Here is a 15,847-nt window from a genome sequence, read left to right as displayed (position 1 = left end):
TGTGTGTGTGTGTCTGTGTAGCTTGGACAGCGTTCACACACAAGAACAGATATTTGTTCTACATTTTCAAAAAGGCAAAATATTCCATCAAAAACTCCATTATTTAGCCTGCAGCAAGACTTTAACAATAAATAAACAGAAATGAACATTTTTGAAATATCACCCCATTTGATATGTACTTGGCAGGTGTGTCTATGGCACTACAATCTTTTATTAGCATTAAACAAAAATATTTTTTTAAAGTGTTTAAAAGTGTTTTATTCTGTAGACCAGCGGACCGGTACCGGTCCAGGGTCTGGGGGTTGGGGACCGCTGCTATAGACTGAATCACCTGACATTGCCGTGTTCTATCTACGGTTTTGTGCAAAGGTTTTGAGTCACCATCATGTTTTAAATATGGCTGTAAAACACAAAACTCACTCTCCCTTTTCTGACACTTCATACATTGAACCAGAAATGTAACATTTCATAAGACCTGTTATCACTGATTTTCAGTCCACTTCTTGCAGATTTTCAGTTTTTCTCCCAGTTTCCCTTCATTAAGAATGGCTTCTTGACAACCACCCTTCCACTGAGACGATTTCTGATGAGGCTTTGGTGAACAGCAGATGGATCAGCTGTTAGTCAGATGTATCCCTCAGGTCCTGTGTCAGGTCTGTGTTGGATTTTTTCCTGTTTCTTACTTTCAGATGCTGTTCATTTGCTATAGATACTGTTTTTTTTAGACCTGCCACTTCTTTTGTCTTTCTTTTCACTTTCTTTTCTTTTCTTTTGTAACCCACTTGACGAGTTTCATCAAAATTTTTAACGGCACACTGCACACCACGCTGAGATATGCCAAGGTTTGGGTATATAACTCTTTGGAAATTACCTTTTTGGTACAAAAAAAACCTTTTTTATGTCTGTTAAACTATGTTAGATTTGGGATTTTGCATCTATTCAACTAAAGAAATGGGAACAAATGATGTGTTTTTGCCCAAAAATACTATTTAAAATTGCTCATCCCTTAATAACTTCCGTGGCTTAACAAACAAACAAAACATTCCTCTGAAAATGGTCACATACAAGAACGAAGAGAGTGAAAAATCAGGATCTTAACCTTAACCAGGCAACATTTAAAAACTGCGAAAAAATGCAAATCAAAATCAAACCGCAGTGTCCAGGGCAAAAGTCCTGTTTGATCCATTTATCCAACAGGAACATGCTGAGTTTGTCAGCCTTTATACTCATTGTCCCACTGCTGCATAAATCACATTTTTGTATTTGACACAAACCTATGACATCTTAACAATGCAACGGGTAAATTGCAATGACTGTACAGAAGCAACATTAATATGATGTTGTGGGAATATTAATAACATAACAACATTCCTGTCTCATTCCTACTGTTAACATGCGTTCTGCAAAGACAGGATTTGTGCAGCTTTGTTTGAATAAATTGAGACGGACAAAGCCAAATTGAGATGGACTTCTAAAGAAGGCCGGAACAAGGCAGAAACCACCACATGTTTCCATATGTCCTTTTTCCCTCTGCTCTGAACTATCCCAGTGGTCATTCACAGGCACAGCAAACACGGTTAACAAGGCTTTCAAAAACTGACCACTTCTGAGAATAAGTCAAAAAACTAAAAAAAAGCTCTTCATATAAACCTATAAACTTTCAACAAAACAAGCATGTCTTCCAAAATTATCTGTGGCTGTCAGCTATGATGTGTGCACCATTTGAAGGCCCTTTTTAAACAGTGAAAAGGAACCATAAATCAAAAGCTGTCTCTGATTCTATAATTTCCAACGTTTCCAGTTGTCCTCTCGTTCCTTATGTTATGCAACATCTGTTTGTATAATTCTCTCCACGTGTTTCTCACAAACACGTTCTTGGCTGACAAATCTGTGTGTATGGAAAAGAGCGGTAATCAGGCTACATGTGTGTGACTCACTGATGAACTTGTTTTGCATAGCCTCCAGCAGGGCTTGGTGGGCATCTTCAGACTGCATGGCAGCAGAGCATTCCCGTGCCAGCATGGTGCGAATCAGATGCTCCCCGCAGCCTGGCAAAAGACACAAAATGACACACATAATAAACAGAGTTAACTTTTAGAGACTTTTGGCACATCTAGACTAAACAACTTCCTTTCAAATCCAAAGCACGTGAAAGTCTTAAAAAAGTCTTTTAAAACTTGTAAAAAAAAAAAAATCTTTATTTATTATTATATTATATTATTTATCTGGTTATTAGGTATATAATGGAAGCTATTCTAAATATCAAAGGGTTAAGTTTTGTTTATTGAGTTCAAATAAAAATAAAAATGATAATGCAATCCTTTGGCATATTCTCACAAGTGTAATTAGGCAGTTTTTATTTCAGGTAATACTGAAATCACTTCTAAAGTACAGCTGCCTTGCTCATGGGTACACTGACAGTGACTACAAAGAGAGGGTTTTTGTTTCAGTTTTCCCTGCCTTGATCCCAGCTAGTTTTGGAGCTTTAAAACTGCCAAACACCCAGTATTAATTCCCCCTCTGTAAATCCTGTGCTGTAGCTGGCTCTCGGCACAACTGCAGGGTGTGCAGAGAGCCGTACTTACTTCTATCGTCATGACACATTCACGCATCATTTTTATTTAAACAGGTTTAGAATTTCTATGTTACTGTAATATGCATTTTTAGAAACAAGATTTTACAAGTTTGTCTAAGGAAAAGAAACTATTTTTGATCAGATCACTGTTTAATATTTATAAAAGCAGTGTAGTGACTGCATGTACAACTAAATAGAAATAATAATAATAATAATTTTAGAGTACACAGAAATAAAACTGCAGTATAGAGGTTGTTTGCTATAAGAAAAACCTAACCCCGCTAACCCTGCTAGCTCCAATTGATTGTGGTAGCCACCTGAATCTGTCTGATGTGCTTCCTTCATGGTGCATGCGGTAAATACTCCAAGGAGAGAAACAAAGCATTTTGTTAAGAATTCAGGGAAACCAGGAACCATAAAAGCATGGGCAGCCTGCTCAGTCTTTCACATTACCTTCGACCACTTCCAAGTCAAAACATAGCAGGTGTGCCTTTTTATATCAGAGATAATATGCTACTTATTCCTTAAAGAGCAAACATTAAATCCAACATATTGCTGTTTTTAAGGAAAAGATAGTTGCTGAATGCAAACTGCATGCTTACAATAAAGCCTTTCTCACATGTAAAGTTTGCACGTACCGGAGAACAAGACAAAAAAATCTTAAATTGTAAACAAAACACATCTGGCAAAGGCTCCTGTGAAAACCCATAAAGACTGAAGAATATGGCCTCATTGTTTCTGTAAACACAAATGAAGGCCCCATAAAAAACAGGTAACTACAACAGAACTGAATGCAGGTCAGTAACTGTGGAGAACAAACGCCCGGAGCAATTTGAAGTCCTTTTTTTAAGGCAAGTAGAAAACTGTATTGGCAATGTACTGTGCCTTTTGTGCTGTGTTTACCATAAACCCCCACGAGTCTAAAGGGAACTGGATATTATGGCAGCGCAAACACAGTTGAATTAGGATGGCAGAAAGAAACCTAAAGCAGCAACTCACCAGGAAAAAAAACCCCAAAAAGACCAACAAATGTGGACACAGTATGTGACAGCCGACAGCGGCACGAGTAAACAGTAAACTTTGTGAGTTGTTGTCTCGCTGGCCGCAGCAAAGTAAAGGCCAGATGAAGCAATAAAACAAAGACACACATGAGCCGCATATTACAAAACTGACTACAGTGGAAGAGGTGGGAAGGAGAGAGGGCGGGTGTGTGGACGGGCAGTGTGTTGGTGTGGTGGAGGGAAGAAAGGGACATTCGGGGTGAGGATCACACTCCTTGTGTCAGAATGGAAATGATTCTTTCTGTTTCTTTTTGATGGAAACATCTTTCATGTTAGGAAATGAAAGACAGGTGTTGTACTGGAACACACATTATGCTCTCTGAACCCATACGGCTCGCTCCTTTTTTTCACTCACTTCAAAGACAAAGCCACAATATAGGAAGACAGGGTGAGAATGCACACAGCGCAAATATCAAACATGCAGCCTACACTTGATCTTCTTGGATAATTAATGAACAACAGACCACTACCACAACAGTTGTCATATACTGCTTGTTTAATGTAAGAAATGCTGAACAGAGCTGCTGAAATGTATCCGGCCTATCACCTTTAACCTACAGACGGCAAGCAAATGACAGATCCTCACCAAACCAGACTGGATGAAAAAGCATAAAGTCCTTAGCATGTCTTAAAATTAGTTAAATACACTTTCAGATGAACAACAACACATGAAACTTGTCAAATGTCTTTATTCATTTAACAAAAATTATGCCAAAAGCATTTGTGAAAAACTAAGTAAATTGTTACTGCTTCTATAGGAATTAAGGTAGTGTGACACCTCTATAAAAGCAAAGGTTTTGGTAATTTGCTGGTCTGGAGCATTCAGGTGCATGTTAGCTCAATGCCAAGGAGGAAAGACATCAGCCATTATCTTAGAGAAGCAGCTGTTGCTCCCTATCAATCTGGGAAGGGTTATAAGGCCATTTCCAAACAATTTAAAGTCCATCAATTCTACAGTGAGAAAGTTTATTTACAAGTGGAAAACATTTGTGCCGATCTTCCCAGCAAATTTACCCCAAGGTCAAACCAAACTGCAAAAGCCCCAATGAAGCTACATCTCGGACTCTAGAGGCCTCGGTTAGTATGTTAAATGTTAAAGTTCATAGCAATAAAATTAGGAAAAAAACTGAATAAGTGTGGCTTTGCAGAAGAAAGTCTCTTCTCTCTAAAAACACTGTGGCAACACAGTTTAGATCTGAACAAAGACTTTTGGAATGATGTTCTTTGGACAGAACGAGACCAAGACGTCTGGACTTAATGCACAGCACCACATTTAGCAATAACCAAACGACGGTTATGATTCTGGCTATTTGCAGTCTTTGAGTCAACCATGAACTCTTCTGTATATCAAAGTATCTGGAGTCAAAGTGAGGCCATCTGTCCAACAGCTAAAACTTAACCCAAATTGGATATTGTGAGAAAACAGTGATTCCAAACACAGCAGCAAATCTACAACAGAACGGCTGAAAAAGAAAAGAATCAAGATGTTGCAATGGACCAGTCAAAGTCTGAACCTCAACCTGAATTAAATACTGTGCAAGGACCTTAAAAAAAAAACAGTGGGAATGTCTGAAAAGCGTAAAAAGTGGCCAAAATGATCTCTACAACGATAAGAGACACTGATAAAAACAAACAGAAAATGATTACTTATGAGTTACTAAGTTATTGCTGCTAAAGGTGGTTCTACAAGATACCAAATCATTTTGTGTGCGTGTGTTTTACACACACTGCTTCTGCATTTTGGCTTCATTTTTGTTAAATAAAAAATGACCCTGTGTGTGTATGTCATGGTTTGCAATTTATTTGATGTTGTATTTAAATAATTTTAGACCTGATAACCTGATATGGACCAAATGATTTTTTAAAATTATATGCTGATAGAGAAAACCTCGAAAAAGCATTCATTTTCACATGACTGTTTGCTCCAATAAAAACCACAAGACAGCTAATAATTTAAGTGAAATGTTCTAGATAGCTGCAGAACTAACCACCCAAATCATAAATTCTAGGGCTTGTGGACAGCAGAAAGCATATTAGGCCATCCTGAACTACAATAATGATGTCAAGTAAAAGTCCTGTCGAGTGCTGCTCGACCACATAGTTTTTTGTTTGTTTTTTTTTTGTTGTTTTTTTTTTTTTGGGGGGGGGGCATTTGTTTTTAGTTTTATTTAGATTTTTATATTATACATGTACTCTAAGTAAAAGCTCGCAGTACATGAAATGCAAAAGTTGATACTTGATTTAACTGCCAACTATTATACCAGTCAAGTTATGATCCAAATCTGGACATGTACACTTTACAAATTCACCATTTTAACACTGCAATGCCCTTCCAGCAGCTCTCCTTCAATCATATCTACAACAGGTGTCCCATGTCACAAGTCACTGAAAATCCAAAGAGCTCTGCAATGCACCTGGCGTGCAGCTGACTAACACAGAGTAGAGAAAGATGACTCAATCAGTTGAGGAAGTGACTGATGAGAAATCACTCAGCGGGAACAGTTGAAGGTCATCGGAAAGTATTATCAGGCTTTTTGAAGCCTGACTCGCTCGGACTGATTCATATCATCCTCAACAACAAAAGAGAGGCTAATAGTGAACCCAGAGTGAACAGAGTGGAAACAAACACACACAACTGTAAAAGTAGATTACAGAGAATGTGCTGGTTTACCTGAGGTACTCACTGCTGTAGAGTAAGAGTTCATATGACAGGCATTTTCAGCCCAGCAGCCACATCCATAGTGAGCAGCCTGAGAAATGGAAAACAAAAAAGACATCTTAGATGAAAAGGATTATTGTTTTTGCCTTGAAATAAGTAGAATCATTTCTTAAAGAGTAACTTTGGTTACTGGTTGGTTATAGCAGACTTATTTATATTTGCACATCTTTAACTAAAGCAGCATGCCAGGCTTTCTAGCTCTATTGCTCTGAGCTTCAGGTTTTCCTAACACTACAAGTGATAATTAGGTTGAGGCAGTAAATCCCACTGATTCATTCATTCTGTTCAGCCTCAACTGTTACATGGCTGTTTTTTTCCCGTAAAGCTGCTTTTAATAGAAAATGACAACTTCCTTTGTTTCCTCGAAGTAAAAGTTCTTCTTCAAAGAAAAGTTTTGAATTAACATTAAGTAGAGCCCAGACCACTAGTTGTTATTTTTGACTATCTCCATTAAAAAGTAAAATTTCAGCTCTGTTAATTACAGCCAGCAATGGGAGAAATACAAGAAAGGGAACCAAACTCTGGGGGTCTTTACTGGCAAACGCTGCTTCCTGAAAAAGTCCAATCTGCTGCCCTTAACCCTTCATAAGGTGCACTGATCAGTTAGACTTATGGCCACTAGAGGGGATCAAAACTCACGTAACACACAACCCTGGCACACTGTTTTCCTCCTATGATTTTAGTGGATAGTGAGTTAACAAAGAACATACTACAGACGCGCCACCTCTCTACTGATAACACATTTCTGGTCAAGTCTAAAAAGCCCAGGGTGATTTTTTGCACTCCAACTCTATCCTTTTTGACTTTCCTCCAAAAGCAGGTTACATTTAAAGAGCATGTCCTTAATGGTTGCTGAGCTTTCAGTTTCATTATACCCAGATTCCCCACCAACTATGGGATTGGAATCTAATGCAAAAGCTAATATACAACTCTTTTTTAGCTCTGCTTTGGTCCCCACCAAAGTCGCCCAAAAATATCTGCGTTTAACAGTTGGAATTCTTTTAACAGCTTGCAGCAAATTTGAAGCAAAAATGACACTTTTTTTCAAGCAACACTGTTCTTCAGACAAAAAAAAACACATAAGCATGGAAAATTGACTGATTACAAAAAAATTTAACAAAAGCTGCAGAAACACACTGATGTCAAAAAGAGGAAAAAGTCTCTATATGTTCACTGGCAAAACTATAGTACTGCTCTGTTGTTGTTTTTGGACAACTAAGAACAGACCACTGGGAATAACGTGACCTAGGTAGAGAAAAACAAAGAGTGAGGGTTTTTTTGGCCACAGTGAGAGGAGACATGTTCGGCACAGAGCAAAGACAGACTTTCAAAAAGAAGAACTACATGCCAGCTGTAAAACATCGTGGTGTGAATGTGCTTTGATGCCCTTGGGACTGGACAGCTTGCAGGCATCGGTTTTACTATAAACCAGCATCGTATCAAAGAGTGCTTGAAGATAATGTGAGACCATCTGTTCAAAAGTTGAAGTTAAAGCAAAGCTGGCTCTTCTAACAGAATAATGATCATAAGGGGTCTAACAGATTCACTGAGAAATGGGTCAAAAAGAAGAAATAGAAGGTTATGCAAACACCATCAAAGTCCAGATTTGAGTCCCAATGAATTGGATGATTTTAAACAGGCACTACTTGCAAAAAAAATATTAAAAAAACAAACAAACAATAAAAACAAAATCTCTTCCAACTAAATGTTGAAAAGAAATTGGTGGTAAAATTACTTAAAACAATATCAATGACCAGTGGACATTTATGGAGAAATGAAGGAGGCACACTAGCTTTGAGACCAAGATTTACCCCTCCACAGAAGAATGTTACATTACAGCTTTTCAGCCTTTTTTTATATTAGTATATCACCTCTATTTGAAGAAAAAAAGTCTGTATTAAAGAAGAGGAAAATGTTTGCCTGTTAAAGTCAAACAGGCATACGTCCATCCATTCTCTCCTGCTTAGCCTTGTCAGGGGCGCAATGGGGGGGGGGATGGAGCCCATCCCAGCTACCATACGGTGAGAGGCAGGTTACACCCTGCACAGGTTGCCAGTCTGTCGCAGGGCTAACACAAGAGACAGACAACCATTCACACTCACATTCACACCTATGGACAATTTAGAAATACCAATTAACCTAACCCCACTAACTACATGTCTTTGGGAGGAAGCCCGAGTGCCTGGAGAGAACCCACGCAAACACGGGGAGAACATGCAAACTAAAAACAAACATTTCCAATGGATTTACTGACTTGCCACACATGAAACTGAAATTATCCCCAAGCCAGAGGCCCATAATTTGGAGCAAAAAAAAAAAAAATTCTCCCTCTTTTAGACGGCAATAATTTGGATACGGACAGACATCTTTTGAGCTTCAATTACAGGCAGCAGCATAACATTAGCATTAAACGCAAACAGTATGTAGGTGCACAGTGCACTTATTTTGTTCTCTAAATAGAGCCCTGTATGCACGACATAGAAACGATATCTCACAACGTTGAAATATTTCACTACAGAAGAAATGATGTCTATAGTAATAACTGCATCAAATATAATTTTAGTTATCATTTAATTGAGTTACATTAAACATTTATTTAAAGACATTATCTGGACAAAGATATTGTAATAAAAAGAAGGAAAGGGCTACATTACCTGGCCAACCCTGCCGGGATGTTTCATAGCCAAACCTCCACTGGACACTGCTGCAGCTACATTCCCCTCCAGGTCCACAACAACAGCTCCAACTGTGTCGAGGCACCCTGAGCCATTTCCCTATATGACAGTAAAGGAAAAGAGTCACATGAACTGCAAAAAAGGAGCTAAGAAATTCAAAAGGACATCTTCAAATGACAATTTTAAGTAACTATAACTATAAGAGGTGGCAAAATGAAAAAACAAAAAAACATCACCTTCTGAACTTGAGATGTTAACTTTTGACTAACAATCACACTAGTAGGTGGAGGAACCTCTGTATGCATCTGTTTGCTTGTACCGTCTTCACAACCATTCATTAATTCGCACCTCTTAAGTCCAGTCCTGAAGAAGTGACAGTGTCAATGAGCTGTTCTCCTATTTTTTGTTAAAAACTGTTTTCTATTAGGCTTTTTTAACCACCATTTCAGTAAATATTAGCACCTTGCAATAATGTGTTTTTTGGGCATGGCATAAAATGACCTAGGCTACACTTCCCTGCACATGTTGTGTTATCCACCAACACTCGTAAACCAACAAGCGTTTAGAAAACACATCAACAAATTTTAGCACCGCAGTAAAAGAATTTATAGGAAAAAAAATGAAAATGGAATATCACTACACTGTGCATGCTGGCACAGCTGCCTACTTGTCTATTTTAAAAGGGAACTGACTCCAAAATTAAGACAGCCCTGCATGAAAATATGAACCACTCTTTCTTCACATTTCATAAAGATGTGCTGCTGGAATTCCAGTCCTCTGTTTTCTTCCTTGATTGCAGTTTGCTTTGGAAGTGACTTCCTTGTGAACCATCATGAGTCAGACTGCATGACTTCTACAGGGTAAATGTGCAAACTGGCATTATTACACATGATCACAACCCAGCTTCTACCAGAAACTGAAGATTACACCTTGGACTAAAAAGACAACAGTTAAAAAAACAAAACAATGGATCAGCTTGTCTCCTCTGCTTTCAGCTCTCCTAAATCACCCCTGGGACCTGAGCTCCAGAGGCCAAAAAGATCCAAGGCCAGCTATTTTCAAATGCTACAGACACCATCCTGTCATACATGATCAGTGTATTTGAACCCCACAGAAAATGACGACCATAACACTTGTGAACATCTTTGGAAAAATAACACTTAATCTCCATGAGGACGCAGGTACCAACCCTGGAAAGATTTTACTGGCTGGCAAAAAGACAGAGCCATAAAGAAAAGGCCTTGCATGTAAATTAAAACCAGGCTGCAATAACATTCTTTGTTGAGATCCCTCTCTCATAAGTCATTCTTGATACATAATGTTATTTCCTATTAGCTGATTTTACATGTCAGTGGCAGAGGAAACATTAAAGATGAGGTAAAGTATATTAAAATTCTCAACATGGACCGTCCCCATCAGAGTACAAGCTATTTCCAGATCAGCTTTAACTGCACCAAATGGCCACTTATTAATCTTAAGTGTTTGCCATATGTAAGTTTTAAATAAACATATAGCAGACAGATGAAAACTGGGTGACTCAATCTTTTAACTCTAATTAAGCAAACTAGCTATTTGACATAAAAATCAATCACCGAATCAAACCCCATTTGATCACGGCTAAGTCAACAAACAGCTGGTCCTAGATGTTAGTCTTTCATTTAATGGATATATCATTAATAAAGACGATTGATGTAACTGAACTAAATAAACCACAATAGAATTCAAAAACAGATCCAATGAAGCAAATCAGGCTGTGTCTGTTTACACGTTTTACTCCATTTAACACAAATCACATCTGAACCAAGATAAACTTTCCCACCCTCTTCTGTGCTGCTTCCTCTGCTCGTGAGTTTGGAGCAGAGGGAGTTAGCGTTTCAGCTCATCATGAGGCCACCCTTCAGCTGTGCTCCTAGGAGCCCTGAAAGTCAGCACTAACTCTCAACAATCTTTCCTGGAAATGTCCACACAGCTGTCTCGTAATGCAATTGTCTTTGATGCCCCGGGAAGAACATGAGAACTGAGAAAATGTATCTTTGTGTCAGGCATGAACAGCCCTTTTCAAAAACCGCCACAAATTCCCTATCGGACTGAAATCTGAGCTTTGACTCGGACGCCCCGCAACATTCACTTTGTCTTTAAACCACTTCCATGTAGCTTTCGCAGTGTGCTTCAAGAGACTGACTTGGTGAGAAACAGATCTTCTGCAAAGTAGCAGTTCTCTTGCAGACTGAGTCTGAATGTCCTCCAAGATTTCCCTTTTATCCTCTACCTTTAGAAGCCTTCCAGGGCCTGCTGCCGAGAAGCATCCCCACATCATGATGCTTCACGATGGGGTGGCGTGTTTGCAGACGTGTGTGGTGTTTGGTGTCTGCCAAACACAGCATCGAGTCTGATGCCCGCAAAACTCTTTCTTAGACAACCCCTTCTGTTCTTCCACTTGACTTTTGAGTCTCCCACATGCCTCTGGGTAAACTTTAATTCAGACTGGCTTTGTTTGTGCTGCTGTCCCATTAGAACCTGGGCAACAGGTTCAGAGCAGTCGCAGGTGTCTTAGTGGCATCTCACATTTGTCTCCTCCTTGTTAATCAGTTTATGACGACACATGCCATATATCCTCCGCTTCTTAAAGAACTCCTTCTTTAACTGCATTTTCTCAGAGCTGCTTGGAGTGTTTTATTTTCATGGTGTTATTGTAGCCAGGAATGCCAATTAACCTATGCCTGGACTGTCCAGATACAGATGTCTATATTCTACAATCACATGAGACACATTCAGTGTACTCAGGTTACCTCCATTTAACTAATTGTGAGACTGCTAGCACCAACTGGCTGGATCTCAGTTGAAATAGGTCAGTCACTTTAAAGGGGGTGAAAATATTCAGTTATTTTACATCATGTGTTTTTAATAAATTAAAGAGGTGTTTTTGTAAATTCTCATAAAAAACAAAAAAGCCAAATTATAATGACCATTATTTTTTTTTAATGAACAAAAGGGGAAAAATCTAAATAGGTAAACAGATTTTATAGGAACTGTATATCTTATTGCATAACCTTTAATAACCTGAGTTTCTGACCACATCAATTACCACCAAAAACACAGACCAAGTGGAGTCGTCATATGTGGAGTCACGCTGATTTCTAATTAAACCATTTAAGACTCTCGACTTTCTGCCGATATAATAATCACATGCACTTTTTTCTTGTCGTTTCTGCCCTTTCTAGCCTTTGTTAGTCTGAAGGTTTGGGTTTATCACATTAGGTTTCGTTCCAGCGCACAGTCCGAGTACTGCTTGCTCTGTTCAATACTACAAACAGTTCCAAGTATATTGATTAGATGTTGCCTTTATAAGTTTATTTAACAGTTCTAGCTGCTACATTTTTCAAATGTCTTATAGAATTCAGAATTATTCAGAAGGAATTTTGTGGATATGTGGCTGTTATCCCACTTTTGAAAGCTTTTATTTTGTTAAACTGCTACTTTTCTCTTACTTTTCCATCTGTCTTATTTTTTAAAGTCCCTGTTCCTTCCTGCCATCACTTTAAAACTGCTAGTGCTAAAGTCTGTATAACCTTGTTATTATAATGAATGCTACTTGTTCAGAGCATTTTGTTTGACATAAATGGTAAAACAGTTTGATTGCTGAGAGGAAAAACTACCTGAATAAAAGCAAACTATCCATGCTGACTGTTAGAATGGATATAACACAGCTGAGAAAGAATATACTTACTACTGTTAAAATTTTAACTGACAACATATCACTCACGTTTTCACTTGATTGTCGTCTTTTCTTTGTCTGATTATGTCCTGTGTCCATTTTCTCTGCCAGCTCCATCTTTCGCTTGTTCCTCTTGTATGCAGATAAACTGAACTCTGGGTGTGACAAAATAGTTTTTTTTTTCCTGCATCCACAGAAATTCAACCATGTTTTTCTAGATATTTTTAAATGCAAGTATTTTGGGGTCACTTTATAACTGCGGTTAATTCGCGTCTTAGATCATTTATGTTTGCGAATCAGTGCAAAAGTACTTACTGGTGGCCATTTTATCTGAAGGGCATGGCGGTATTCCATGGCTGACAGCCCAATCATGTGCTCCCCGCCCCACTAAAAAGCTGAGAAAACAACAATTAAATTAGGGGTGGACACCATCGCATTAACGCAAAGTTATTCATTAACCGCAATAATCACCAGGGTGGTATTCTGCCAGCTGAAAGTTTCCCTTTCTGTGCTTCACTCAGCAGACGGTTTGCAACCATTACTGGGTTCCTTATACCTGAAAGAAGAAGAATTTTTACAGGGCTTGCAGTTCACAGTAAGTGATGGTATTACTGTGTGAATAAATCAAGACACCAAAACTATTTTTTTTTAAACACAATATATCATTGTGACCCTTGAGGCAAATCAATAAAAAGACTAAACAGATTAGAAGATGAATATATACATTTTTACTTTGTAACATATTTTTGTTTTTGCTAGTAATCGTCACACATGTAGAGCTATGAATTCTGAATCTCTTTCAGCCCATTTAAACTCATTTTTTCAGAATTCCGAGACTTTATAAAAAGCACATGTTGGCTAGCTAAGCCAAATGCTTAAGATCTTGCAGACCTGGCTAAAAAAAACAAACAATCTGCTGTATTTTGGACTGCATGGTAAGTGTCCGTTTTCACACCTTATCTGTTGTTTGGAGTTCTTGCAAAAGCAGAAAAAAAGGAAGGAAAAAAAAGCATTTGCTGAAAGCCTTAAAGAAAAACACAGAATACAGTGATTGTATTAACATTAACATATTAAAAACACTTCCTGGTTGCCCTTCATCTAAAAAAAAAAAAAAAAGAGGTGATCCCACACTGGAATGATTAATGGTGCCAGCTGTTTTTAAATAGTAGAAAAGTCTGTCAGGAAAATATGACCTAGATTCTTGTCTTACTGTCAATATGTCCAGGTGACTGAAGTGCATGTAGCACAATAATGTATGAGTATTATGCAAGTATCACCACACATGTAGTAACTCACCACTAAGAGCTCCTACGGCGCCAAAATGCAGAGACTTTCCATCCATGATACTTGCATCACACTCAATTTCCCCTGACAAATTAAGGTTGGAGCCCATGCCAGCATTTGTGAAAGGAGAGTCCTAAGGACAATTAAAAGAACAGAGTCCAGAATAAGACAGTGCCTGTCATGAACCGTGTTGTCAGTGTGAATATGATGAAGAAAATTTTTTCTTTTTTTTTTAAATTTTAACCACAAAAGAAAGCTTCATTCTTTGTTTTTTTATGATCTTCAGTTGGTCATTGTAAGTCTATGTCACTTTGTCAAATCGTTCAGATTTAGCATGTTTACCACAGAGAAGGTTAGGCAACAACACTTACAAACACACGGATACTTTCAAAACAGATCTGCTAAAGGAAAACTGCTACAATGATCAACCAAAAACCAACAATCAAAGAAAGATAATTAGCACCACTTTAAGTGTTATGAACCAAAAACCGCTGTTGTGAAACTTCTTTCTGTGACACAATAGCAATCAGACCCTGGGACACGCACACTGTTATTACTCTGCTGACTGTACATTTTGTGAGATTCTGGGGAAATGAGAATGATAACGATTTTAAGACCCAAACACTGAAAGCAGACGCCTGTGTTTTTCCATACCATCCAATTATGATTTGTTTTTGAGGCCAATTCAGTGATTTCATTCTAGATTTACTTCTTAATTGCCTGCTTTCTAAGGAATTTCTTATGTATTCAGTTTCGCAAAGACAAAAAGGGTACGTCTATCTCAGCTAGCATGGAGAACTTACAAAAAATATTTTTTTAAATCAGAAAATAACAAGTATGTAATATGAAATATGGACACATAAAGAGGAAAGTGTTTCATTAAGAGTCAGCTCATTTGGCCAAAGGACTGATGAGCTTATGCCGTGGCAAGACGGCCATTATCAATCATTCCATTCACAATTCACAAGAATCGCTACTCCTTTTACAGTATTGGTCAGAACTTGCACACAGTGGGTCTTCATCCAAACTGTACTCGAGGTTAAGTCCAGCAATTTGTAACTGCTGTTTCTGTCTTATGATGCACAGAAACTCTTCAAATAAACCATTCCTTTGCAAATGATCAGTTTGCAAAGGAAACAACTGCTCTTTCAAGATTTCTTTTAAATAAAAGGAAGGTTAGAAAGCAGCCTATAATTTGCTAAGAGAGCTAAAGTAATAACTTCAACTATTGTTGCCTTAAAAGCCTATAGTTCAGTTCATAAATACATTTATTCCAGACAGGCTGTGCTCAATTTTTAGAGGAAGTTTAACAAATAAATAATGCAAAATAAAAATACAGTTTTTAATATTTTGCCAGTTATTCAAAAACAGTCAGTGCAGTTTGTGTAGCCACACTTCATTTATATAGAATAGCTGCTCTGAGCCTAAAAAGCACTCACGCTGTAAGACTGTCTTTCACTGAAGCTCCAATCAAAGGCTTTCAAATGGATTTGAGAACAGCCCAAAAGACCATTATTTGAATGCATATAATGTATATTTATTAAGCTATATATATACATTCTGCTTATTTTAGCTTTTTGTTTTACTACTTTAAAAAAAGCTTTTCTTCAAGTATATCTTAACTTCATCTTAATGGAGGATTGCCACAGCCAGCAAAGATTATGGTTATCTTGAATAATGCAAACTTGTATTACTGTTTAAAGAAAGTATTATCCAGACACTGTCAGTAAGACTGGGGGTTTATTTTAGTCCCTATTCAACACAAAAAGGTCCAGTTAGCTCATCCTCAGTGGTAGCACTTCATACCATCACACTTTA

The 15,847-nt window shown here is 37.9% G+C and overlaps 1 protein-coding gene across 5 annotated transcripts in view; it reads right to left on the bottom strand.

Moving 5' to 3' along the window:
• tasp1 (taspase, threonine aspartase, 1) overlaps positions 1–15,847 on the bottom strand; it is a 30,273-nt gene that overhangs the window by 10,628 nt on the left and 3,798 nt on the right. For all 5 annotated transcript variants that reach the window (XM_013914964.1, XM_005749339.1, XM_013914966.1 and 2 more), the window contains exons 5-11: positions 14,042–14,162; positions 13,217–13,301; positions 13,061–13,140; positions 12,794–12,900; positions 9,010–9,129; positions 6,308–6,386; positions 1,938–2,048 (exon numbers count right to left, since the gene is read on the bottom strand). In XM_013914964.1, the coding sequence (XP_013770418.1) occupies positions 1,938–2,048; positions 6,308–6,386; positions 9,010–9,129; positions 12,794–12,900; positions 13,061–13,140; positions 13,217–13,301; positions 14,042–14,162 (703 nt within the window). The remainder of the gene's footprint in view (positions 1–1,937; positions 2,049–6,307; positions 6,387–9,009; positions 9,130–12,793; positions 12,901–13,060; positions 13,141–13,216; positions 13,302–14,041; positions 14,163–15,847) is intronic.

This window comes from Pundamilia nyererei, unplaced genomic scaffold (assembly GCF_000239375.1).
Source record: "Pundamilia nyererei isolate P.nyererei 1_Seehausen unplaced genomic scaffold, PunNye1.0 scaffold00241, whole genome shotgun sequence".
Lineage (NCBI taxonomy): Eukaryota > Metazoa > Chordata > Actinopteri > Cichliformes > Cichlidae > Pundamilia > Pundamilia nyererei.
Note: the sequence above shows the minus strand (reverse complement) of the source record. Positions and strands in the feature narration are given on the sequence as shown.